General features: G+C 49.5%; 1 protein-coding gene across 1 annotated transcript; it reads right to left on the reverse strand.

Annotated features, from left to right (window-relative positions):
- Positions 1-658: 658 nt before the first annotated feature.
- SDCBP2 (syndecan binding protein 2) lies at positions 659-22,911 on the reverse strand. The gene is made up of 9 exons (XM_054979193.1): positions 22,832-22,911; positions 14,843-14,920; positions 13,470-13,602; positions 11,497-11,606; positions 7,913-8,074; positions 6,433-6,608; positions 5,115-5,286; positions 4,237-4,328; positions 659-1,921 (listed from the first exon to the last, which is right to left on the reverse strand). The coding sequence occupies exons 2-9, from the start codon at positions 14,894-14,896 to the stop codon at positions 1,867-1,869; spliced, it is 954 nt and encodes a 317-aa protein (XP_054835168.1). The 5' UTR covers positions 14,897-14,920; positions 22,832-22,911; the 3' UTR covers positions 659-1,866.
- Positions 22,912-25,113: the final 2,202 nt, after the last annotated feature.

The raw sequence follows: 25,113 nt of genomic DNA on the forward strand, positions 1-25,113 counted from the left end.
TCTTCCCACCCCTGTCTTGGCTCATGATCCCCTGCGAGCCAGTGAGAGGTATGACTTGGATGACTTTTATAGAAGGTGCAGTGAGCCCACAGGATGGCGAAAGCAGAAAGGTAGCTGATTAAGACACACCAGACAAAGAACAACTGGTCCAAAGATGTCAGAAGGCTTTGGGGTCAAAGCAGTTGGCCTTCGGTAAGATTTGCCTTATATTAGGCTCCGTGGAACACGTGGGTGAAATTTGTACCATACCCTTTGAGCAACGAGGGCCAATTTGCACGGCCTCGGTTTGCTCCCACCAAGGTGAACCAGTTGCACAACAAATTTATCGCCACAACTTGCTGGTGGCTCCTTCGCTTGCTTCAGGGGGGTTTATGACGGGCCACAGAACTGTGGTTGATGCTTGGAACAAAACACAATTGGCTTGCTGTGAAAAGATGTTGTGGCACAGCCACAAGCATACATGGAATGTGCCCCGAAAAAGGAGCTCGAAGAGTTTAGGTGGTGGTTGGTTTTAACTGTAAAGTATTTGGTGCGGGAGAGGGAGGGAAGTGAGTTCTGGTGAAATGGCAGAAGTGATTGGTCCTTGAGGATGTAAGTCTCTTGCGCAACATACTTGTGGATATATGTTCACATCCATTAAAACTATCCAAAGCTCCGCTGAGAAATAAATGTATGATTATATTTGAAAGAGAAACAGAAATCTATATAATATATTTTTAAATACAGATCTTAAAAAGCTGTATACCCTTCTGGGGTGTTGATTTCCATTGTCCTGTAATCTCTGTCTGTTTGGTGGCTGTAATAAACGTCATCTGGGTCTCCAACGGTGTCGGTGTTCCATGCGGGTGATGATCCAAGGCCAGGCAGAGGTGGAGCATGTTGCCAAGAGCCAGAGGGAAGCTGGTTTTTTACTCCTTCCAGATCACTCGACGTGATGGCAGAAGCCAAGCCAGGAGAGAGCCGCCCCGTGAGAACTTGCCCACCCAGAAAAATACTTGGAGCGGCACATGCAGCGGCCCCTCCAAGGAGCCATGGGGGTTTATTGCTTCGTGGCTGATCTTCGTAGGTGTCCCAAGAGAGGCCCAGCATCAACAAAAGACTGTGTCACACACACCACAACAGTTGCTCTTCTGCTCAGACTAAATCAGTTTTGGGTAGAAGGTAGTTTGCAGTCCACTGGTGGACAAGTAACCCGTTGCAGCTTGTTAACTGTGGGTCTTCATGCAGCATTTGCTAAGTGCGAGGACCTTGCTCTGCTTGGGCTCGGCTTTTCTTGTGTTATTAAGTGAGCAGTCAGAAGGTGGCTCAGTGAACACCGGTTAGAATCCTATAATCATAAAGCTGGAAGGGGACCTTCTAGGGTCATCTAGTCCAACCTCTGCGCAATGCAGGACATTCACAACTGCCTCCCCCCTACATCCCTAGTGACCCCCAGTTAGTTAAGCCTGAGGAAATCCTGAGCAAGGTACTCTCATTTTGTAAATTTAAACCACATCCGTGCACCCCAAGGAGTCTAGCAAAGAAAAAAATTGGGGTGGCACCTGCAAAACCGCTACGGTGCAAAATGTCAGGCCCCTCCCAAGGTCAAGGTTAAGTACAAATCACAGAATAGGCTGCTTACTTCCTCACAGAAGGTGGTAACGGTTGTGAGGTTGTATTAACAGAAAAGTGCGTGATGGTTGCACTCCCTGGCACACACAACTGGACACCCCTGGGCAACTGCAAAGCACCAATAAAAGCTTTAAGGAATTGGTGCGTTCTCTCTTTGCATCTAAATTTGCTCTGGTTCTTGAAGCCATTCTGGCGGCAGCTGTGGTGTTTCATGCCGGAAGAGAGAGGAGGTGTGTATACAAATCTTCGACAGTTTTAAACATCAGGGACTGAGTGGTCCATAGACGCTTTCACAAGTCCTGGAGAAAGCCTTGGAAGAGAAAGAGAGAAAGAGAATCAGGCCTCCGTTTTGTAAAGTAGAACAACACAGTCTTGCAAAGGAGATGGAAGCAGCTTTTTTAAACCACTTTCCTGCCTAGTCATCTGCAGCTGAGAATCACTTTCCAGCAGTGAGCAGACAAATGGATGTTCCAGTCTGGGGTTCCTGAAGCACAAAGCTGGTCACAGCATTGCATAATTGATCACTCACCTCCACCCAGAGGCTCAGAGGTTCACTTTGCTTCTGCCTCTCAGTTTAGGGAGGCCCAGCTGAAAGGTTGTGAAGCCAGCCGGGTGACCTTGGGTCTGTCACAGCTCTCTCAGAGCTCTCTCAGCCCACCCACCTCACAGGGTGATTGTTGTGAGGATAAGAATAACATACTTCGTAAATCACTCTGAGTGGGCATTAAATTGTCCTGGAGGGCGGTATATAAATCAAATGTTGTTACACCACAGATACAGAGACAAACTCAAGTGCAAGAGACCAGCCCTCTCTGGCCTTCGCAGGTTGTCAGGGTCTACCAATAAAGCAGGGGTGGGGGTGTCTAACAGTCTCTCTACACATTGCAAATTACCTGGGGATGCTCAAGGGCAGGATTTATGTGCGGTCCTCAGTTCACGTGCAGGCTGTTCTTGTTTGGTGCAAGGGCATGCCAGTTTCAAGGGAGCTCCCTTTGTGTGATTACATCTTCAAGTGAGTCCTGCTTTGTTTTCGCTATGAGGCTCCTTTGATGTGCCAATTTGCTGTAGGCTGCTTTGGCTTGCCAATTTGCATTTCTTCAAGGTGTGAGAAAGTGTCAAGATCTGCATTTCAATGAACAGATGTGGGAGGTGTGGGAAACTGGGACACTTTTAGCAGTGGAGGAGGAACTGATATCGGCCACATGGTGCAAACTGAAGTGTGACTGTGCAAGTGAGTACATGGGAAATTGGAGAGGGGGGGGACACATGAAATGAGGTTCACTTGAGCATCCCTAGGTACTGTAATTTGAGCATCCAAAGGAGATGTAAGTGTGTGAAGCTAATTCCCATTGCTGGTTACATCCCTCACTTTCCCCCTTGCTGTCAAGAGGGGAAAACTTCCCAAGAAAGTTCCCAGAAAGCTACTGGCAGCCGGAAGCCAGCCAGACCACGGATCCAGCCATGGTAGGGACGAAGGGATTCACTTTCTCTGTCACCACGGCCGGCCAGGTGTGAGCCAAGCCCAGTTCATACCTGGCCCACAGTGGCAGGGAGAAGTTGACGAATGCAGCACCCCACGTCATCACCATTGGCTGCGCTCAGGTGAGCCGGCCGTGCCCGATGCGCTCTGTTTGTTCCTAGGTAAATAGCATGCTCCACCCCTATATTTCAGGCATTTTTCTTCAAGCCAGGCTGAGCAAAAAATTCCCAATGACAACATGCCGTGAGGAGACCATACGGGGGAGGGGTCAGCTTCCTGCACACCTTTAATGTTAGCCCACAAATGTGGCTGTCCTGTTGTATCCTGTTGAGCACTTAAACTGGTTTAACAATAATTCCATCTGCTCAGAGAAGCTATACATCGGGGAGGAGGGAAGAAGGCGGAGAGAGCTGCAGGCATCCACATAAAACTACAGCACCCAAGATTGTTTTGGGAGATGGCCCAACAGTTAAACCGGTGTAGTGCAGTGTAGCACACCGGTTTGTAGTGTAGACGATGTTTTTGTTCCAGAGGAGCAGATTAACTGCCTGACCCAAATGAGAATGTTGGAACAGCCAAAAAAGGTGAATTAATCGAAGCCACTGTTGCAAAGCAGAATATTTCAGATGTCTCCCAGTATCATCAAGAGCGCAACGACTCTAGGATGCTACAGACGTTAGAGTGCGGGAGAGGCCTGCTAAGCCTATAAAGCTGACTGGATGAACTTGGGCCACTCGCTTGGTCAACTGGATCCGCCTGGGGTTGCCAACCTCCAGGTGGTGTCTGGAGATTGCCCAGAATTACAACTGATCTCCAGGCACAGAGATCAGTTCCCCAGAGGGTAGCCTGTATGGCACTGTGCCTCCCCCCCAAACCCCACCCTTTCCTGTCTCCATCCCCCAAATTGCCAGGAATTTCCTAAACTGGTGCTGGTAACTATGAAAAGGAAAGGGAAGAGAACAATGCAAACCACTCTGAGCTCCTTGGAGGAGAAAATAAGATTAAACATGGGTTTGTGAATCTGGATGTTGGGCTTGGGGGGAAATCAGGTATTATCTGATGTCAGGGGGGAAAGCTCAGTTTGCAGAGCCCACACATGCATACAAACAGAGGTGGTGCTGCGCTAGCTCTCATGGGATGCTTACTTTTTGACCATGTGCTCGTAAATCACTGCAGGGATGATGGTGAGGGTGACGATGCCACCAGCGTTGTTCAGGACGTCTGTGATCTCCCTATCCTGGAGGAAGGAGAGAAAAAGAAGTCAAAGACTGCAAGGGCAGAGAGATTTTCTGAGCGGCAATTTTGCAGAATTGCACTAGCCCAAAAGAACACCGCTGCGTAAAACCACAGGACTGGAGCCTGCAGATCTGTTCTGCTGACAGTACAAGGTTCCGCGCACCGCAGGATCCAGCCCGCTTCTAGAACCAATTTGTAACTCACTACAAAACTACTTTAGAAAGATTCCATAACCACATTTGTGATGTTATGTTCCTTTAATTGGAGCAGTCTCCCAGCACAGGTGAAAATATTTATTGCCTTAGGGTTTTCTTTGGCTGCTAGCTGTCCCCTCTGGGTGTAGCTTTCCTTGCAAAGGCATCTACAGATAATAATCATAGAATCATAGGGTTGGAAGGGACCTCTAGGGTCATCTAGTCCAACCCCAGCACAATCTAGGAAATTCACAACTACTGTGTTTTTTACTACGTGGGATGTCTGAGTATCTTTATGGATATCCTTTATGCCCTGGTCTGATACAATGCTATTAAACATTAGTTCCACTCAAAATCCACCAACATCCCAGCAACAATGGGTGGGGCCAACAGTATTCACTCCCTAGGCCTTGGCACCGGGCACAGAATTCAGCATCATGAGTCCCTCATCTTCCTTTCTTCCTTTCTTCTCTTTCAAAAGCATTTTTCTAGTCCTTAAGACATTAAACTATTTACTCATCCCACATGAGGTTTGCTTTTTCCCCTTCCCTACCACCCTCTCCCACAATGCCCTTGCTGGGCTGGTTCCTCACCCTGAGGCCGATGACATTTTGGCCGTTGACCTCGCAGACGTAGTGGTTGGTGAGGAGCCCGTTGCATGCCGCAGAGCTGCCTTTGACGACCGAGGAGATCAGCCCTTTCTTGAGCACAAAGCCCGTGTGGCCGGTGCTGTCCTTGTGCAATGTAACTGTGCGCTGGAATGGCCTGAGAGACAAGGAGCATATTTCTTTTATTGGTTTATTTATTCGATTTATATTCCGCCCTCCCCACACCAGCAGGCTCAGGGCGGATTACAACCATATGCAATGAAAGCACATTAAATAATTAATACCAGTTAAAACCATAAAACAGTCAAAGTTACACAGTTAAAAATACATATATATACATAATAATAACGGCACGGCAACCAACCAACAAATCTTCACCCATCTCTAGAGCATCATACTGGGGACTGTTTGCTAGACGGAGGTACTGCTAGTAGGGGGGCATATTCTGCAATCTACCAGCCAGGGGGCTCCGCCTAGCACTGCCCATATGCCTGGCAGAACAGCTCCGTCTTGCAGGCCCAGCGGAAGGATAACAAATCCTGCCGGGCCCTGGTCTCATTAGACAGAGCGTTCCACCAGGCTGGGGCCAGGACCGAGAAGGCCCTGGCCCTGGACAATGCCAGGCAGGCCTCCCTGGGGTCAGGGACCCTTAGCAGATGTTTATCACTAGAGCAAAGAGCCCCCTGGGGTTCATATGGAGAGAGGTGGTCCCGCAGATATGCAGATCCCAGTCCACATAGGGCTTTATAGGTTAAAACCAAAACCTTGAACCTGACTTGGTACTCCACCAGTAACCAGTGCAGCTGACGCAATACCGGTCTGATATGTTCACACATCGGTATTCCTGTGATAATCCGTGCTGCCGCATTCTGCACCAGCTGTAACCCCATGAGTGGAAGAGGCCGGAAAGACCGACCCAAGCTTAGCCTCACCTTTCTGCCATTTCTTTCTTTACTTACTTACTTCGTGTATATCTTGCCATTCTTCCCAACGGGCACCCAAAGCAGCTTACATCATTCTCGTCTTTGCCATTTTATCCTCAGCACAACCCTGTGAGGTAGGCTAGGCCGAGAGTGAGCAACTCTTACCTAGCAGATGTACATCGCAAAGGATGTGAAAAGCTCAAGGGAACAGAAATGGCTTACGCAAAGGACATGCAAGTGAAAGCAGTCATTGATTTGCCTCCCGGCGCTCCTGGGGCATTGTAAGGGATCCTCTTTGTTACAAAGTTCAGCCATTTGGGAGGGGGTCAGCAACGCACAGGAGGCTTGGCCCAGCCCGATCTCCCCGCTCCGATTCTCACCTGTCTCGAACAACCAGGACGATTTTCTCCGGGGACGCCTTCTTCAACACACGCTTTGCCCGGTCTGTGCTCCATCCTGCGCAGTCCTTCCCGTCGATTTGGAGGACCTGATCCCCAAAGCGCAGCCCCACCAGAGCTGCCGGGGAGTTGGCCTTGACCAGCTGCACAAACATCCCCTGCAGAAGACAAGGCTGCTGGTGAGAAACCCCAGTGCTGAATTTGCAACTCAAGTCTTAGGATGTCAGGCCAGGAAGAAAACATCAGCATTCACTCTCCCTGCATGGTGGTTCCTGAGCACAGATGTTTCTGGAGCCATGCCCCCCACATGCAAGGGAGCAGAAAGGAGCAAGTCCCAGCCCAGGCTAACCCAATCTTGTCAGTGAGGTCTGTGAGAAAATCCGTCCCCTCCAGAGAGATCTCCGCCAGCTCTATCATTCATAACTATCCTTCCCGCCTAACATTGCGTCTCTTGACACATGAAGAACACAAAAGTCAAAAGTATTGTGTAGAGAGTCTGTGAGAGAGGTAATAAATGCTGCTCTGTGGGATAAGTGTCACTAGCAAATGGAAAGGGATAGTAGTGGCAAATAGGAGGGCTGGTGCTACCGCTGAGCTAATTCCAAGGTGAGCTCAATTTTCAGTGAGGTTTGGGATCAGCTCGGAATTAATCCAGAAACGCTGAAAAAGACACTTATTTGGTGCTGGTAATGATAAACGGGGCTGCTGATGTAACCAAAGCCCCCAGGAAATATCCAGGGCTTCTTTAGTCTTATTAATTCAGGAAACCAAAGTAACGATTCGAGGAATCTTGGCGCCCAACAACAACAACATTCAATTTATATACCGCCCTTCAGGACAACTTAATGCCCACTCAGAGCGGTTTACAAAGTTTGTCATTATTATCCCCACAACAAAACACCCTGTGAGGTGGGTAGGGCTGAGAGAGCTCTGAGAGAGCCGTGACCAGCCCAAGGTCACCCAGCTGGCTTCAAGTGGAGGAGTGGGGAATCAAACCCGGCTCTCCAGATTAGAGTTCCAGCACTCTTAACCACTACACCAAACTGGCTCTGTCTCCACCTTTGCGGAGATTCTAAGTGTCTGCTAATCTCAACCTCACCGGATATGCGGGTTCTAGGCTGCGGGTTCTAGACCTTTAAAGTACTTAAATAGAACCTTGAACAGAACTCAGAATGAAAGGGGGATCACATTATTGTCTTTGGCTGGAGCCTTGCTGAAAGATCACATAAATGGTGCTGGAATCTCCTCTTGCCTGGAGGAACGGGGAAGGATTCCAGAGAGGCCCGCTTCCTCTAGCAGGCATGACTTCTCATAAAATCCTGATTGTCCCACTTTTAACTTGTGCCCGCACCAAAGAGGCCTAAGCAGGCGTCCTCTTGTCCTCCACATAAATGAACCATCTAGACATACTCGTGTCTAATACATGTTATTTCCTCCAACAGACCTTTGCCCCCAGACCCACCTTATCGATGCTTCTCAGCCGCAGCCCCATCTTCCCTCGCTCGTCCTTGCAAAGTTGGATCTCCCTCAGGCCTGGCTTGATCTCCGCCCGACGCAGCCCCAGGTCATTTCCTGTCACAGGGGCTGCCATTCCGCCATGCACGGGGACAGCCGGGGTCACAGCCTGCCCAAGAACCCACACGGAGCCAATAAGAGAGAGACAAGAGAGAAACAGAGACTAATTTTCGGCCCCGCTCACATAGGGATAAGGCTTGCTTTTGTGATCCCCATTTCCCTAAGGCGTGGTGAAGTTCCAGGGTAGCCTTTTATGGGGTCTTTTGTATCCAATTGTTATTTTGCAAATCTACAGGTTGACTGGGTGAGAAGCAAGCGGACTGGTCCTCAAGGACTATCAGCCCAGTGTGGTAGAGTCTGCCAGCCAGAAACCCTTCCACAGACTGGCCTGATCAAAACCATTTCCTTCTGCACGTGGGATCCATATCCCAGTAGCTGAGGGTAGCCCCCCGAAACCATTTAGAAGGGATTCCCATGCCCACCATCAAGTTCCAGGCGGAAGGGGGCTGTTTTGAGAAAGCACAGCAAAAATGTTCACCCTGGACGAGCACAGATGCAAAGCAGGCCCCCAAACTCAACTGCCCCAAAGCAGGCCCCCAAGCTCAACTGCCCCATAACCCCAATGTTATGCCCCAAATCTCAACTGCCTTGCTTTGGCCTTTCTGATAGGGTTGGTTGGTTGCACTGACATAGTCATCTTACAACAGGGAGTGAGAAGCCCTGCCTTGCTTCCGTGACCACTTGCTCTCAGAAGAATACCCCCAATCACCAAAAAAGACAGCTGACCTCCTAATTTCTTGCACTTGAAATCGGGTAAAATCAAAAAGAGTCCAGTAGCACCTTTAAGACTAACCAATTTTATTTTATTGTAGCATAAGCTTTCGAGAATCAAGTTCTCTTCATCAGATGCCTGATCCGAACTGACCAGTTCAGATCAGGCATCTGATGAAGAGAACTTGATTCTCGAAAGCTTATGCTACAATAAAATAAAATAAAATAAAATAAAATAAAATAAAATTGGTTAGTCTTAAAGGTGCTACTGGACTCTTTTTGATTTTGCTACTACAGACTAACACGGCTAACTCCTCTGGATCTATTGAAATCAGGTAGAACCTTGTCCACCAAAAAGGTTAAACCTCTTTCCAACTATGATGCAAGAAAAGCTCACTGTGGGGAGACAAAGGTGTGCCGGGAGGAAAGCTCAGTGCCCACCAGGCCAGGCCGTAGCTGAGCAACCCAGAAGGGATTCCGTACCACCATCCCCACATTCTCCATTCTGACTTGGATTCCAGTTGCTACACATGGGATAAAGTTTGGGTCCAGTTGCACCTTAAAGACCAACCAGATTTCGAGGGCATGAGCTTTCAAGAATAAGAGCTCTCTTTGTCAGAACCGGGGAAGTTCCCTGGAAATCTGGTTGGTCTTTAAGGTGCTGCCGGATCCAAATCTTGTTCTTCTACTACAAAACGGCGCGGTTACCCACCTGAAACTATCTGAAGTAAGATGCACATGGGCATTGCGCGTGAGATGCTGTGACCACTCCAGATGAGTGAAATGATAGGAAGAGGGGCAGTGGAGAAGGCCGATAAAAAGACATCCCCTGCTCGAGACCAAGAGGTGGGGGCAGAAGCTGGAGGCGCTAAACCCCTCCCCTCCTATTTGCCAAGTCTCTGACTCCCTTTATCTGCCAGAGCAATAGTATAGCTTATGAGCTAAAAGAAGTCAGCCAATCACAGCCACATTCATCTAAAATAATACATTTGCTAACACAGGAATCATGCCATGAATATCTTCAGGGCTTTTTTTTTCTGGGAAAAGAGGTGGTGGAACTCAGTGGGTCGCCAGCACAGGGGGCAACTCTTGGCGGGAGGTGGTGCCCCTGGTACCACATGCGTGTGCGCAAAGTGCATGCATGCTCTCAGGGCCAATGATGTCACTTGGGGTCAGCTGGAACAAGGGGGGAGTTTTTAACAGTTTAAATTGCCCTCGGAGAAAATGGTCACATGGCTGGTGGCCCCGCCCCTAATCTCCAGACAGAGGGGAGTTTAAATGGCCCTCCTCGCCAATCTAAACTCCCCTCTGTCTGGAGATCCAGGGGCGGGGCCACCAGCCATGTGACCATTTTCAAGAGGTTCCATAACTCCGTTCCACCGCGTTCCAGCTGAAAAAAAGCCCGGAGTATAGCTTATGAGCTAAAAGAAGTCAGCCAATCACAGCCACATTCATCTAAAATAATACATTTGCTAACACAGGAATCATGCCATGAATAGTTTGTTGTCCCTGAGTGTAGGATCACACTGGCAGTAACAGACCAGCGCTGCCCCCAGGAACGGACAGCTGGCAAGCTTCCTTCCATGACATCTCCCCTGGGGAGAAGGAGGGCAGCACCTCTGCAGCCCACGTTGGCAGCAGGGGCACAGATCTGGGAGACGATGAGAGGCCCAAGCACCACCCGTTTCGTCTTCTTACATCAGTGCTTTCTGTTCATTTTGTACCCTTGGGCATTGGTCCGGCCCAGGAATAAAGCCCAAAGGAAGTCCACCAGCACTAGAGAACCCAAGAAAATCCCAATATCCCAGGAATCTCAGCAAGCAACTGATCCACAGTCTGGGAGAGAAGGTGCCACTTCTCCAAGGTGGTGGGGGAGAGGCAATGTGGAGAGGCAGGTCTGGCAAACAAATAAGCAGAGTCTTGGGATGGGGCCGGGGAGAAACTGGAGCACCAGACGGACAAGGATGGCCAAGATAGTTATGTTATATATCTTGCTTATATCTTCTATGCAGCTTAAATCTATCGTTATATATTCTATATATTCCTTCCATTGTAGCTTCATGTATTTTTTATAAGACCAGGGCTTTTTTTCAGCAGGAACGCAGTGGAACGGAGTTCCGGCACTTCTTAAAAATGGTCGCATGGCCAAAGGCCCCACCCCCAGATCTCCAGACAGAGGGGAGTTTAGATTGCTCTCCGCACCGCCGAGCAGCGTGGAGGGCAATCTAAAGTCCCCTCTGTCTGGAGATCAGGGGGCGGGGCCACCAGCCATGTGACCATTTTTACAGAGGGTGATTTAAACTTTAAAAAACTCCCCCCTTGTTCCAGCTGACCCAAAGTGTGAGGTCTTGAGTTCCACCACTGAGTTCCACCACCTCTTTTCCCAGAAAAAAGCCCTGTATAAGGCTATGCACTTTCCATTGTTATTTCTATGTTCTTATTCAAATACAACTTAAAAAAAAAAATTAAAGGATGGCCAGCAGGCCTAACCCAGCAGTCCATCGTGAGCAAGAGGAACTCCTGTTGCAACGCTCTGGCCCCGTGTATATGTGCCAAAAGCTCAGAAAAACAATAATTCCTCATTCATTCAAGTGAGCCACATTCCTCTCTTGCATTAGCAAGAGTTCCAAGTGGGGAGACATTCATAAGAATGAGAAAGCGTGGAACCATCACAGATATTTTCGCACATTTCCCTGCGCACCATGACATGAATATTCGGTCCATGGAAAAGAGGTCATCGCTTGCACTAAAAATACATACGTTGCTGCCTGCTGGGACAAGTGCCAAGTTTTTCTGGACCTCCTCACTGGAAAGGGAGAGTCCCATATAATCATTGAGCTCGGAAAGATTTGGGTACAGCACCGGTGGGTCTGAAAAGAGGTGGAGAGAGAACGGTTGATTTAGAGAGCGCAGAGAATGTGGTATACAAATAGGTACACGAATGCAGCAGCACCGTGCGTCCTGCTTAGAATGGTAGTTTGGGGTTTCCAGAAAAAGATTGTCTCCAGATCTCATGCCTGTAGGTGCTCAATCACCACTACCACCCAACTCAGGGACTGCCGCTTCAAGGGATGGCTTGGCTAACCAGGTGAACCATCTCAGATCACTCACAGTGGGCAGAACTTTGATATCACTCAAATCCCACTCAAGGGGGGCGGGCAGTTCACACATTCAACTGAGGGCGATCATCCAGCCACAAGAGATCCCATTTTGATGTGCATCCGTGAGTGGAGCAGTGCCATGATACTTATGAAATCGTCACTTGAAAATTTGTGAAGAACTGACAACTGAAAAATATTGTTTGTGAAGTGACTGTTCCAGTTCTGTCAGTGGTATTTGATTTGTGAAGGCTCATTCACACGTGCAAAGTTACTTCTTGAGGCAACAGCCAAAACGCATGTGCGAATCAGTGCCATGGGCCATCTCAAAGCTACTCCCATTTCATCCAGGGTACTGCAGCCAGTTCTGGGTGTCATGCTTTTAAAAGAGCAAGATTTGGGTCCAATAGCAGCTTAAAGACCAACAAGATTTCCAGGCTATTTCCTGGCAATAACAATAACAACAACAACCGATTTATATACTGCCCTTCAGGACAACTTAACACCCACTCTCCAGATTAGCGCCCAATCTGCTGTTCGCGAGCAAGCTGTTTGGGAGGCTCCATCCTAAATGAACAGGTGGTCATTGCAAGCCTCATTCGTTGCCTTCGGCAGCCGTTGGTCAAGCCAAACAGTCTGGCCCCCTTCAATCAATTCCCCTGGCAACGGAGGCAGGGACTGAACTCTGTCTGAACTCCTTCTGGCTTTCCTTCTGGCTTTAACCCTTCAAAGTACTTCCAGCAGAGAGTCCCATTTTTGCCACTGTGAAGAGAAAATGACAGCCAACGGGGAGACCTGTGGATTATGTCTTTCCCAGAGTGCGATCTCTTTGAAACTTGGGGAGTCTTCAGAGGACAGTGAGGACTATTTCCCCTGCAAATTTGGTGGGTATTGGACATTGGGAAGGTCATTTTGTAACCCCTCAAACTAGCTGCCCGCAGACACTGCTGTTTTTGCCAGGACAGGGCCCTTTAAACTATCAGCTTGCAGGCGGCAGGGGGGAATCCAGCTGATAGTTTAAAGGGATCTTTAAAGGGCCAGGCAAGTGGGTTTGAGGGGAGGGGGGCTAAGTGCGGGGTTGGGGGGGGGTTCTGGCTCCCACGAACAACGAACAACAAACATGTTCGGGAACAGTTCATGTTCGTCCATGTTCGTTGTTCATTATTTGTGGATGGCAACGAAGGACAAACAGAGTGTTCAGGGGTTTTTTTCCGTTCGTGCCCATGTCTACTCTTAACCACTACACCAAGCTGGATCTAATTGGTCTTTAAGATGCTACTGGATCCAAATCTTACTCTTCTCCCATAGACCAACACAGCTACCCACCTGAAACATGAAATTGAACAGGTTCAGATGAGGGAAAGGAAGATGGCTGGGCGATTGGGAAAGCGAGTCCAATTACTTTCTTGGCGTGTACCCCCTCCCCCATATTTCCAGTCCCAACGACTAAGCTCCGAACTCTGGAACAGTAGCTGTGATTGCTCCTTTTCCTACAACAGTTAAGAGATGTAACAAGTATGTTGTGCCAAGAGCAAACTTCAGAAGGCAGGCAGTACCACACCACACCACACTTCTTGCCTCAACCCCGTTGCCTTTAAGATGGCACGGGGTCCTTGGCTCTCTCCAATGGATTACCGTCTGCTTTGGAGGGCTCGGTCTTCTCTTCCAGTGTGGCTCCAGCAGCTGGAACTGAAGTTGAGATCACAGGAGGAGCTGGAGCCTGTGCTGGAGCAGAGACTGGAGCTTGAAGGGCAGCATTGGCCTGAGCCTAAAACAACAATAGGAAGCGGAAAGTTAGCGCAGATCTCTGGACTGGGGTGTGTGTGTGTGTTCTTACTCTAGGATTCCACTTCAGCCAATTGTGACATCATAATGAAGAGAGTGCGTCTGACCACACAGGCAGAGGGTCTTTCTCCAGGTACCTGCAATCGGTCCTTGCCCACCTGGGGTTATGGAGCAAGAGCATTCCAAGGTGAGGGTATAATGTCCTGCCTGGGGACACAGCCTCTCAGCAATGAAGCACTCCAGACACATGAGGAAACAGCCGTATGGGCTGCGGCTAGCATTTGAATAGCAAAACATCAGCGCTGTTCAGAACCCCTCCTGCCCTGTTTTCGGACTGGCTTGCTTTAAACATGGGAGATTGCATAGAAGGAGTCTAAAATTACAGATTTAGTTTGTAAAGAATCTTCTCAAATAACCAGGAAACTATTCACTGCATTTGTGACTGTACAGCATAAATCAGGGCTGAATCCACACACCCGCGGAGCGTCCCAGCATTGCGCTAAATGTTCGCTAAACACCCGGAAGTGTAGCGTCTTTCTAGCACTATTTCTGAATTGCACTAGAAAGACGCTACACTTCTGGGTGTTTAGCGAACATTTAGCGCAACGCCAGGATGCTCTGCGGGTGTGTGGATTCAGCCCAGATTTAGGGTTGCCAACATCTAGGAAACTCCTGGAGATCTTCCAGAATCACAACTGATCAGTTTCCTTGGAGAAAATGGCTGCGTTGGAGAGTGGAATCTATGGCATCATACCATGCTGATGTCCTGCCCCTCCCCAAATCCTCTCTTATGATCTGCTCTCAAAGTCTCCAAGAATTTCCCAATCCAGAGTGGGCAACCCTCATCAGAGTGATTAATTTCGCTTCCTGTTGAAGTGTTAATGCTAAAAGAACTACGTTCAGAAACGGCTCGATTGCAATTGATATTTTGTTAATTTCATTTCTGTAATTTTGCATTTGGTATAAGAAAAACAATAAATGAAAGAACAGAAATGAAAAGCATGCCAGATGGGCAAGGATCAGGTAAGCCACAGAAGGATATTTGATGAACAACAGTTATAGGTAGGTGCCACCCTGTTTTCATCAGTGTGTCTTCTGTGCAGTCCCACATGGGAACTGCGCATGCACCGGCCAGCCTGCACATGCGCAGTTCCCATGCGTGACTGCACAAAAGAACACTCGATGAACAATAGTTAAAGGTAGGTGCCACCCTGTGTTCTCACCTTCAGGACTTGATCCACCCTCATGTCCTCAAGCGATGGGTACAAAGTCGCCATGGTTACCGTTTCCACAAGAGTCACCTGCAAAAGAGCAGAGAAGGGTGTTCAGGTGGAGCTTGAGCAGGTGCCTGAACACACAGGACCCGTGCAGTCTCTTCCTCACAACTCCACAGGTGTTGCACCTTTTTCTCCATGGGAAAACATGCTTATCCTTTGGCACACATGTAATTTTCCTTACTCGGAACGTGATCACAAGAAGCTTCCTTATATGGACGGACTGTTCCGTCTACCTAGGTCAGTCTTGGCTACTCAGATTGGCAGTGGCTCTTCCAGGTCTCCGGTCTTTCACATCACCCACTGCTTGACCCTTTTAGCTAGAGATGCTGCAGACTCAACCGGGCACCTTCTGCATGCCAAGCACAGGTTCTACCATCGAGGGTCAAGCTAGATGTGCAGGTTTTTAGAGTTGGGTCTGGTTCCCTGCAGCTACACAGCAGTTTTGGGGGATGGCTGTTAAAAAATAAAGGAGACCCTAAACGGCCTCAGACCCTGACCTGGATAGCCCAGGTGAGCCTGATCTCGTCAGATCTCAGAAGCTAAGCAGGGTCAGCTTTGGTCAGTAATTGGATGGGAGACCTCCAAGGAAGACCAAGGTTGCAGAGGCAGGCCATGGGAAACCACTTCTGTTAGTTTCTTGCCATGAAAATCCCACCAGGGGTCGCCGTATGTCAGCTATGACTTGAGGGCACTCTCCACCACCAAACAGTCTCAGAATGCCTCCGTAGGGGGAGGAGGGGCTCTTCCCTCCCCCCACAAAGGCATTCTGAGGCCCTTTGAGCTCTCCTTTATTTTTTAACAGCCATCTACTTTTTAAGTATTTTATGGCTGCAGAAACCCGTTTCCCTGACCCAGCTCTTTAAAAACCTGCATGTCTAGAAAGCCCCTGAGCCACAGCCCATCCGCAGAATGAGAAAAAGGAAGAAAACACACCCAGGAAGCAATCCAAAGCAGGTCTACTCAGATGTAAGTCCCATGTTATTCTATTGGGCTTACTCTCAGGAAAGTATGTTTAGGACTGCAGCCTCAGAGTCTCTGTACCCAAGACATCTGACATGCGAAGAACACGTGTCGGGAGATGCAATGTTAGCCGGGAAGGATAGTTTAAAAAGACGGAGCAGGGCAAAGGCTTTGCTATACGCTGGAGCTGTGTGAAGGGGCTGTGAAATGCCAGAAGGGAAACTTCAGCCCATTAGAACCTCTCTGGGTCCAAGCCCATTTCCTCTGGAAGGCGGCTCCAGCCCATTTCCATTCCTCGCTGCCCTCTGGTCAGGATCCCACAGTTTGAGACTGGAGAGGTGAAATTGACAGAGCCTTCCAGAGGCAAAGATGAAATTAACAAACTCTCTGAGGAGTGATCTCTGCAGCTGTCTTTTTAAACTGCGCTTCCCGGCTAACATTGTATCTCCCTACACTTCACGAACATGCGCTGAGGCATCTCATGTAGAGAGACTCTTAGGCAAGTATGGAGCTGGGTGGATGTGGGGCCTGCCCTAGAGGAAATGGGAGAAAGGCAATGGATTTGGGAGGTATTGCGCAGGAGCCAGGCGGGGGGCAGAGCCAAGCAACTGCTGTAGAAATCATCCCAGTGGTAAAATGGGACCTTTTAAAAAGCTAACGGGAAGGATTACTTGGCATCCATGCAAAGGGGAGATAAGAGGAACAAAGTCAGGGAAGGGGTCTGGCTCTGTGCTCCAGTCGAAATGGGATCTCAGGGCACAATGGTGGCATAATGGATCGATTAGAATGAGAGAGACCCGAGTTCAAATCCACCACATTTTAAAGCTTGCCTTTCCTCAGGGGAGCTCAGGGAAGCATACACCTTATTGTCGCATCAGACTTATAGTGTAGACTATAATTGAGTGCAGGAGATTGACACCTAAGCCGAAACTGAAAGGTCCCTCGAAACCAGCATTCTGTTTCCAACACAGGACAGCCAGACATTTCTGGGGAGCCCCTAAGCATGCAGGAGGGCAACAGCCCTCGTTATCCCTCCCTCACAAATGATCTTCAGAGGGAGCAGGGAAGCCTGTTCAGCTATTATGGCCAGACTCTTTTTAAAAGCCATCTAAGCTAGTGGCCACCATCACGTTTAATTTATTGATTTATACTTAAATGAATACTTTTCTGCCTCGAGGCTCTTTGGAAAGACAAGTCTAATAACTATGTCTCAAGGCCCTGAACGCCACGAGAGAGTAGGACCAAGGAGGAGTAGCAGGCTAGGACACGCCCCCTTTCCCTGGACTAGGTCCATTTTTCTAAGTTCGCTACCAGGGAGGAAGTGCACAGATTTTAAGTTCACTACCGGCAGTGGGGCACAGATTGCTAAGGGCTCTAGGTAGGGTTGCCAGCTCCAAGTTGGGAAATTCCTGGAGAACTGGGAGGGTGAAACTGGGAGAAAGTGGGGTTTGGGGAGGGAAAGGACCTTGGCATGGCATAATTCCATAGAATCTACCCCCCCCCCCCAAAGTAGCTATTTTCTCCAGGTGGCCTGGAGACCACTTGTAATTCCAGGAGATCTCCAGGCACTACCTGGAGGCTGGCAACCCTAGCTCTAGGGCTGAGCATTTGTGTAGCATGGGTAGGGGCTCCTCGGCCAAGGAGTGTGGACTCTCCCCCACCTAGATTTTTAGTGCAGAAAAGCCGACAGTTTAAAAAGAAAAATAACGGAATATCAATCTTCGGGATCAAACTTCTGGGAAAAATGGATCCCATTTTACGAATTCATAGAAGCAAGAGATCTGCAACCTCCCTCTTCACACCACTCATTGTTAATGTATTAAAGTTGAAGCACTGTGTTAATATTTGTAAATGCAATGTATTATATTGGTTTGTTGTTTGATTGTTGTTACAGTTCTAAAATTGAATAAAAATATTTTTTAAAAAAAATATTAAAATTTAGCCCAAGCTTGGACAAAATTGAAAGATGGATTGTGAACCAAGGACAGAACCCTTGGGAGGTGGGATCCTTTAAAGGTCCAAATCCTGTGCAAGTTTTAAGAGAAGCTTTTAAGAAACAGTGTGAGGAAAAGAAACTTAGAAACTCCAAGAATGATGCGTGTGCATCCTGGGATTTATGGATTGCCCTAAATGACTGCACTACCTCGATCTGGGTGTGTAGCCACACATTTCCGTCCCCATTTGGACATCTAAACATCAACCAAGGCGTTCTGTGTCTGCCTGCCAGTCCTCAAACCAGGTCAGTAACTCAGATCTGGAGGGCTCAGAGGAAGGGCCTAGTGCAGCAGGGGCACTGGCTGACCACGCTCCAGCAGCAGCAATGACCACTCTGACATGGCCTGCAAACACGGGGCCATCTCCCCATGCTCCGACAGCACCAGAGACCTTCCTACCAGAGCAAGGGAGTCCTTGACGTCTGCCCCAGAGGGTATGGTTCCCAGGTCCCTATGCATTCCCAGCACGGCCGGGGGGGGGGCGGACTTTAGTAGTCTTCCTGGAGAGGACCCCAGAGAGGCTCCCTGAGAGGTGCAATGATGTCACTTCCAGGAAGTGAAGTCATTGCCCTTCCCATGGGTGTGCTCCCATGCTTTGCGTGGGGCTAATTCTGGCACTTTGGGGGCCAAAATTGTCTCCAGAAAAGTGCAGAAGCATGCCCACAGCTGATGTGATGGTGTCACTTCAGGAAGTGACATCGTTGCACTGTGCCAGGAACATGCCCAGTGCATGCTTTCTCGAGTTGCCTGCTGGTGGCAGGCAATCACCAGAAGGTTTGCCACTTCCTACCAATCACTAGTGATTGGAGGGCAATGAGGCAACTCTGCGGGAGATTGCCCACCATGAGCAGGCAACTGGGAAGCCTACCACTGGGCCCCCACTAGGTAAGGCACAAACCAGGGCCCGTAGCCCTTCTGGATCGCCTGTCACAGCAACAGCAACACCAAAGGGCCCAGGTGGCGCAAAGGAGGCAAACTGCAAGGCAGCCAGCATGCCACTTCCCTGCAATCTTGGAACAGATCACTGAGAGCCAAGCTACAAGTGGAGCGCAAGTGGAGCGCAAGTGAACAGGGAGGAACACACGTGAGTCCGTTCACTTGCCAGGCAAGTGTCGTTCGTCACTTGTAGCTTGGCTCTAAATGTGATACTTCCTCACAGGATCCTGGCCCAAGCAAAGCACAGCCTCCTGAGCTCCAACACCTGCCAACAACACAGCTGAGCCAAATCACTCCCCCCCCCCCCCGCCCCCAGCCTTGAGAGAGCCGCATTGCTGGATAAACCAGTCCATTAGGCGCAAACCCTGGGTCCCAGCACTAGTTCCGGTAACAGCGTGAGCTGCTCTTGCTCAGAGGCCAGCCAGCCAAGCGATTGACTGACTGACTCCTGAGGAGTCCAGCCAACCAGCTGCAGGGCAGGTGTCACTGGAAAGCTGACTTTCAAGATCGTGACTTAGAATAAGCAGAGTCTCGAAAAGCAGAAATTTCGTTTGTTTCTGGTTTGCTTTTTCATCCTGAAGTTATATGACGGGTTTCCCCCCCCCTGTCTTCCAGAAGAGCTTATTCCATGATCTCATAGGCAGGAGCAATCATTCCTGTTGTGACCGGGATCCAAGCTCCACCTGCAGCCAGATACCAGGAGTTGCCCAATGCAAAGGGTTAGTCATAGGAAAAAATACAGGCTCTTCCGGGATGCCGGTCACACTTGTACTTCCCACCCACTTTGTTCATTGCAAACAGTTTCCCATGTGCCTCTGTGAAAAACTAATCCTGGTGGCTTTTACAATGGGAGATATTAAAGTTACCTGCTCCTGGTTGGGAAATTCCTGGAGATTTGGGGGGTACTTGGGGAGGGTGAGGGTTGGGGGAGGGGAAGGCCTCAGGGGTGTTATAATGCCGTAGAGTCCATCCCCAAAGCAGCCATTTTCCCCAAGGGATCTGGTCTCTGCAATCTGGAGATCAGTCGTAATTCCAGGAGATTGGCAACCCTCGAGACAATTATTTTCACAAGAGACACTTGAATCTTTCGCTTGTATTGGGGCACACTTTCAGCCATGAATATAGCGGGTTTCCTTAGGCCGAGTCAGACCACGGTTCCGTCCAGCTCAGCTGCATCTACTGTGACTGGCAAGAGGTCTCCATTACGGTCATTCCTTCAACTGGGGATTGCAGAGGTTCAGCTGAGACCTTCTGCGTGCAAAGCTGCTGAATTTAGGATCTGTTAAATTTGGCTGAGAGGGAACATGGATGCAGGGCCGGATCTAGGGTTGCCGGCGCCTGGGGCAACCCTAGTCCGGCCTCATGCGTGTGATGACATCATTTTGGTGAGGTCATCACGCAGGGCGCCGGAGGCAGCGTGCGGGGTTGGGAAGCCGCCCGCGCCATTCACTTCTCTGCAGGCAAATGGCGCGGACAGCCTCGCAGCCCCCCGCTCTGCCTTTCACCTGCCCCGCGGGACAGGGGGCGGCCAGCTTGCCACACGCCCCCTGTCCTGCAGGGCAGGCAAAAGGCAGTGCAGGGGACTGCGAGGCCGCCTGCGCCATGCGCCTGCCCTGCAAGACAGGGGGCGGCCAGCTGGCCCCTCTCCTGCGGGGCAGGCGAAAGGCTGCGCGGGGGGGGGGGGTGCGAGACTGCCCATGCTGCCACCTGCACGCTCCAGCAGCTAGCAGCTGCTCCCGGTGCCCCCTCCCTGGCGGCGCCGGGGGCAGACTACCCCCCTGCCCCCCCTCAATCCGGCCCTGCATGGATGGTGGCATCTTGAATACCGCAGATGAGATAATCAAATAGGAAATTGACACATTCAAAACATTCAGCCAGGCAGCGGAGAAGAACTACATTGCTTTCAACGTGCTACGCAGAAACCACACCCATCTACCCACCTGTCATTAGGCAATACTTTCTGAGGGCGAAGCTGCAAGTGACGAATGACACTTGAACGGCAAGTGGATGGAGTGGAGGGCAAGTGAACAGGGAGAAACACACTTGCCGTTCAAGTGTCATTCGTCACTTGTAGCTCGGCCCTGAGTTGGAGGGGATGATTTTCAAGCAGGCGTAACTTGGGTATTTCCCGCTGGAGCAATGAAGGCTCTGATCAGTCGCCATCTCCCCCACTCGTGCTCTGCTTTCCTAAATATTGCCCCCGCCCAGCCTAAATCAAGGAATTCCGTGCCTAGCTCGACATGCAGGTTTTTAAAGAGGTGGGTCGGGTTCCCCAGACTCAACTGGAGTTCCTTGCAGCCATACAGCACCTTTGGGGAATGGCTGTTAAAAAATATAGGAGCCCAAATGGCCTCAGAATGCCTCCATGGGGGGCATTCCCTCTTCCCCCTTCAAGCTATTTCCCCATGTCAAAAGTAGCAGGGGAGGGAGGGGTTTCTCTTGTTTTTTTGCTCCATGTGGAGTCTGAACAAGAAGCAGTAAAAACAGGGTGGGGAGGAACTTCGCTCGTGCTATTGTGGCATGGGGAGACAGCTTGAGGGGGGAGGAAGAGCCCCTCTCCCCCCCAAACAGAGGCATTTTGAGGCCATTTGGGCTCGCCTTTATTTATTTTTTAACAGCCATTTACTTTTTAACTGCTGTATGGCTGCAGAACCCCAAGTTGGGAATCCAGACCCAACTCTTCAAAATCCTGCACGTCTAGAGAGACCCTCATATTATGATCATAAGTATATCACCTTTCCCTGGATAGGTGACGGTATGCCAGACTGCAGATATGCGGCTTCTTCTAATACTTCTGTGCATGACTGCTTGGGGAAGCTATTGCACATATAAATTAGCGATAACCGACGCTAAAATCTCAACAACATTTTTCATTTTGTGCATAACTAATTTCCGTGTTCTGCTGTTTGTTGGTTGGTGTGGTAAACAGACCATCTCTTCAAAGCCGCAGGATTGTGACATCGCAGAGACACCATGTGGCACATACTAATGGTGTGTGTCAGTGCTATTATTAATGCTTCGATTCAATGAGATTAATGTGATATCATCAGGGCCCGACCCATGTCTTTATCAGGCTTCACCCAGTGAGGTTCAGGGTGATGGGGAATTGGAAACACACACAACACAACACAACACAACACAACACACACACACCAGCATCTTCATGCTGTCTTACCATAACATTTCTGGTTACAATCCGTTCTGTATGGAAGAGAGCGCTTCTACATAAAGTTGGGGACGTTCCTAGTGAGGGAGCCCAATAACTCCAGTAAAATACAAAACTCTCTTCCTAGTGCAGAGGGCTGTGTCCTGGTACTCTACTTGCATTTTCCTCACTTGCAAGGAGTGTTTCCCAGCTCATCTCCCTTCTGGTAAGAGGCACAAGCTAGGCAGGTAGGGAAATACCGATTGTTTGGGAGTGGAAAGTGCCATCATGTTATAACTGACTTACAGCAACCCCTGCTGGAGTTTTCAGGCAAGCGACTAACAGAGGTAGTTTGCCGTTGCTTGCCTCTGCAACCCTGGTCTTCGTTGGAGGTCTCCCATCCAATTACTAACCAAGACTGATGCTGCTTAGCTTCTGAGATCTGACAAGGTCAGGCTCACCTGGGCTATCCAGGTCAGGGCACTAGTTTATAGAAACATAGGGTTGGAAGGGATCTTCAGGGTCATCTAGTCCAACCCCCTGCACAATGCAGGAAATTCACAACTACCTCCCCCCACAAACACACCCTGCGACCCTTACCCCATGCCCAGAAGATGGCGAAACGCCTCCTGGATCGCTATCCAAACTGGGCTGGGGAAAATTACTACCTGACCCCAAGTACTTTAAGTCCTTAGTAAAAAATAGCCCCATTCACCCTTCTGCATCTCTTCCTGCACTCCCCAAAGTCCATCATTTCAAACCCCAGCCCTTGCTGCCACTCTGAAATACAGGTGCCAATACTGAAAAACAGACTGCCAGAGAGTTTTCAAACCACTTCTGAATTTCGGGCAACAGACAAAAGAAGGACAGCACAGAGGGAAAGGTCTCTCTCTGCCTTACCTGGCCGGGGCCTCTGGTGAGAGTGCCGCTCTTGACTTTTGTGCTCCAAGATCTCTCTGCACTTTACGACACCGCCAGAGGAGGAGCCGCCTGCCGATTAGGAAGCGAAACTGGGGAAGGAAGGCGACGGCATACGTACCAGGTGACAGGTGAGAGAGTCCAGGGCACCGGTGTGATGCAAGCCAGACGTAGGCGTCGCTTTGCAGACAAGCAAGACTCAGAACAACTGAACATCTGGGTCTTTAAGGTAAAATTAGCATCTGTAATGTAAGAAAGATTCTATGTCCGGATTCAACCCTGGGGGCTCCATTGCTCCCAATTTGCAAACAAACTCGGTTTCAGCAATCGGGGGTTGTAATTTCCCTTTGAAGTTTTTCTGCCTGAGGACAGCTACTCTTAGGTCAGCCATGGAGCAGCCTAGCAGGTTAAAATATTCTCCCGCCCTGGAAATCGAGTTGGTCTCTAAGGTGCTACTGGCCTCGAATCCTGCTCTTCTACTACAGACCAACACGGCTACCCACCTGAAACTATCTTTGCAGAAAATTTGGGGGGGGGGTAGCTTTGCTAGTCTGTAGCAGCAGAACAAAATCAAAGTCCTGTAGCCCCTTCAAGACCAACAGAAGATCCCAGGGCATATACTCTTTCGTGAGTCAAAGCTCCCTTTATCAGGATAGCATATAACCTGGAAAATCGTGTTGGGCTCGACGGTGCCACCGAGTTTTGTTCCTTGCTGGAAGGCATCTTGCCAGTCACAAACTGGTATGGCTTGCAGTTGCTAAGTGGGGAATTATTGGGGGGGGCGAAGGGGGCCCTCCACTGCCGGAAATACACCATTGTTGATTCCAGCTGTTGTGGAAGTCTCTGGGGGCAGATGATGTTTGCTCTCTCGTGACTTGTTTTGTTCATGTTGCTGACGAGGCAGTTTGTAGCCATGCCGGTAGAAGAGAAATAGGATGGATAAATCAGCAGGTCCAACGTAGGGTTGTAGGTACCCCCAGTTCACAAGTTACCATGAACAATCTATGTAGGGTGTAGATCAAGATGGGTAGCCGTGTGAGTCTGTCTGTTGCAGTAGAAAAGAGCAAGAGTCCGGTAGCACCTATAAGACTTAACAAAATTTGTGGTAGGGTATGAGCTTTCGTGAGTTACAGTATCTGAAGAAGTGAGCTGTGACTCACGAAACCTCCCACCCTACCACAAATTTTGTTAGTCTTGTAGGTGCTACTGGTTCTTTTCTACCACTAAGGAGGGTGTACACCTGATTTTTCTTCATACATGCATCAGTTCTTGTGTTACGCTCATTTAAATCCCAGTTCCACTCCTAGGCTCTGCCTGGATTATGACTCTTTTCTTTTTCCACTCCTCATATCTGATGAAGAGAGCTGTGACTCTCGAAAGCTCACCCCCTGGAAATCTAGTTGGGCTTTAAGGTGCTCCTACTCCTGAATCTTGCTCTTCTGTATTTATCCAGATACTAATTCCTGACTTAAATTATAAAGTGAAGGCATGTTTGCTCTTTCTTCCAAACAGATGTTCACATGTGCCTTTGATACCCTTACTGGAACACGTGGACAGGGCTGATATGGAGTAGGGGCCGGCGTGCTTGACCGGCTGGGGAAGACCCAGGTTCGAATTCTCACTCGGCCCAGGAAGCTCACCCTGATGATCTGGGGCCAAGCTTCACTCCCAGCCTCAGGTCAGATCCTGTGATCTGCGAATGGAAGGGGCACCCTTTTGAGACCACCAAGAGGTTGTTGGGTGTCAAGGGATCTCAGTGACAAAACAGCCAGTGAACAAAGGGGCTAGTATTGCCAGCGAGTGGCTGGAGATCTCCTGCAACTTCAACGGATCTCCAGGTGACAAAGATCAGTTCCCCTGGAGAAAAGGGCTGCCTTGGAAGGTGGGCTGTACGGCATTATATCCCACTGAGGCTCCTCCCCTCCCCAAACCCCACTCTTTCCAGACTCCACTTCCAAATTTCCCAGGAATTTCCCTTCCCGAGCTGGCAACCCTAGAGGGGCAGCCTCGAGGAGCCGAAAAAGAGGCAAAAATCAGTCTCATCTTCCGCTGACAGTCCTCTTATACCAAGAGAAGTACTGGTACAAGGAAGCCCCCTCTTTTTGGATTCTCTCTGTAAGTATGTTGTGCAATTTCCTGACCCCAAGCAATGCCTTTGGGGGTGGGAGGTCTTGGGGGCTGCATTCTAAAAAGGAAGGCCAGCTTCCATGGAAGAATAAAACTATCTTCTCTGACTTGCTAGCTTTCTACATGCAGGGAATTGC

Source organism: Eublepharis macularius, chromosome 5, assembly GCF_028583425.1.
Source record: "Eublepharis macularius isolate TG4126 chromosome 5, MPM_Emac_v1.0, whole genome shotgun sequence".
Taxonomy (NCBI): Eukaryota; Metazoa; Chordata; class Lepidosauria; order Squamata; family Eublepharidae; genus Eublepharis; species Eublepharis macularius.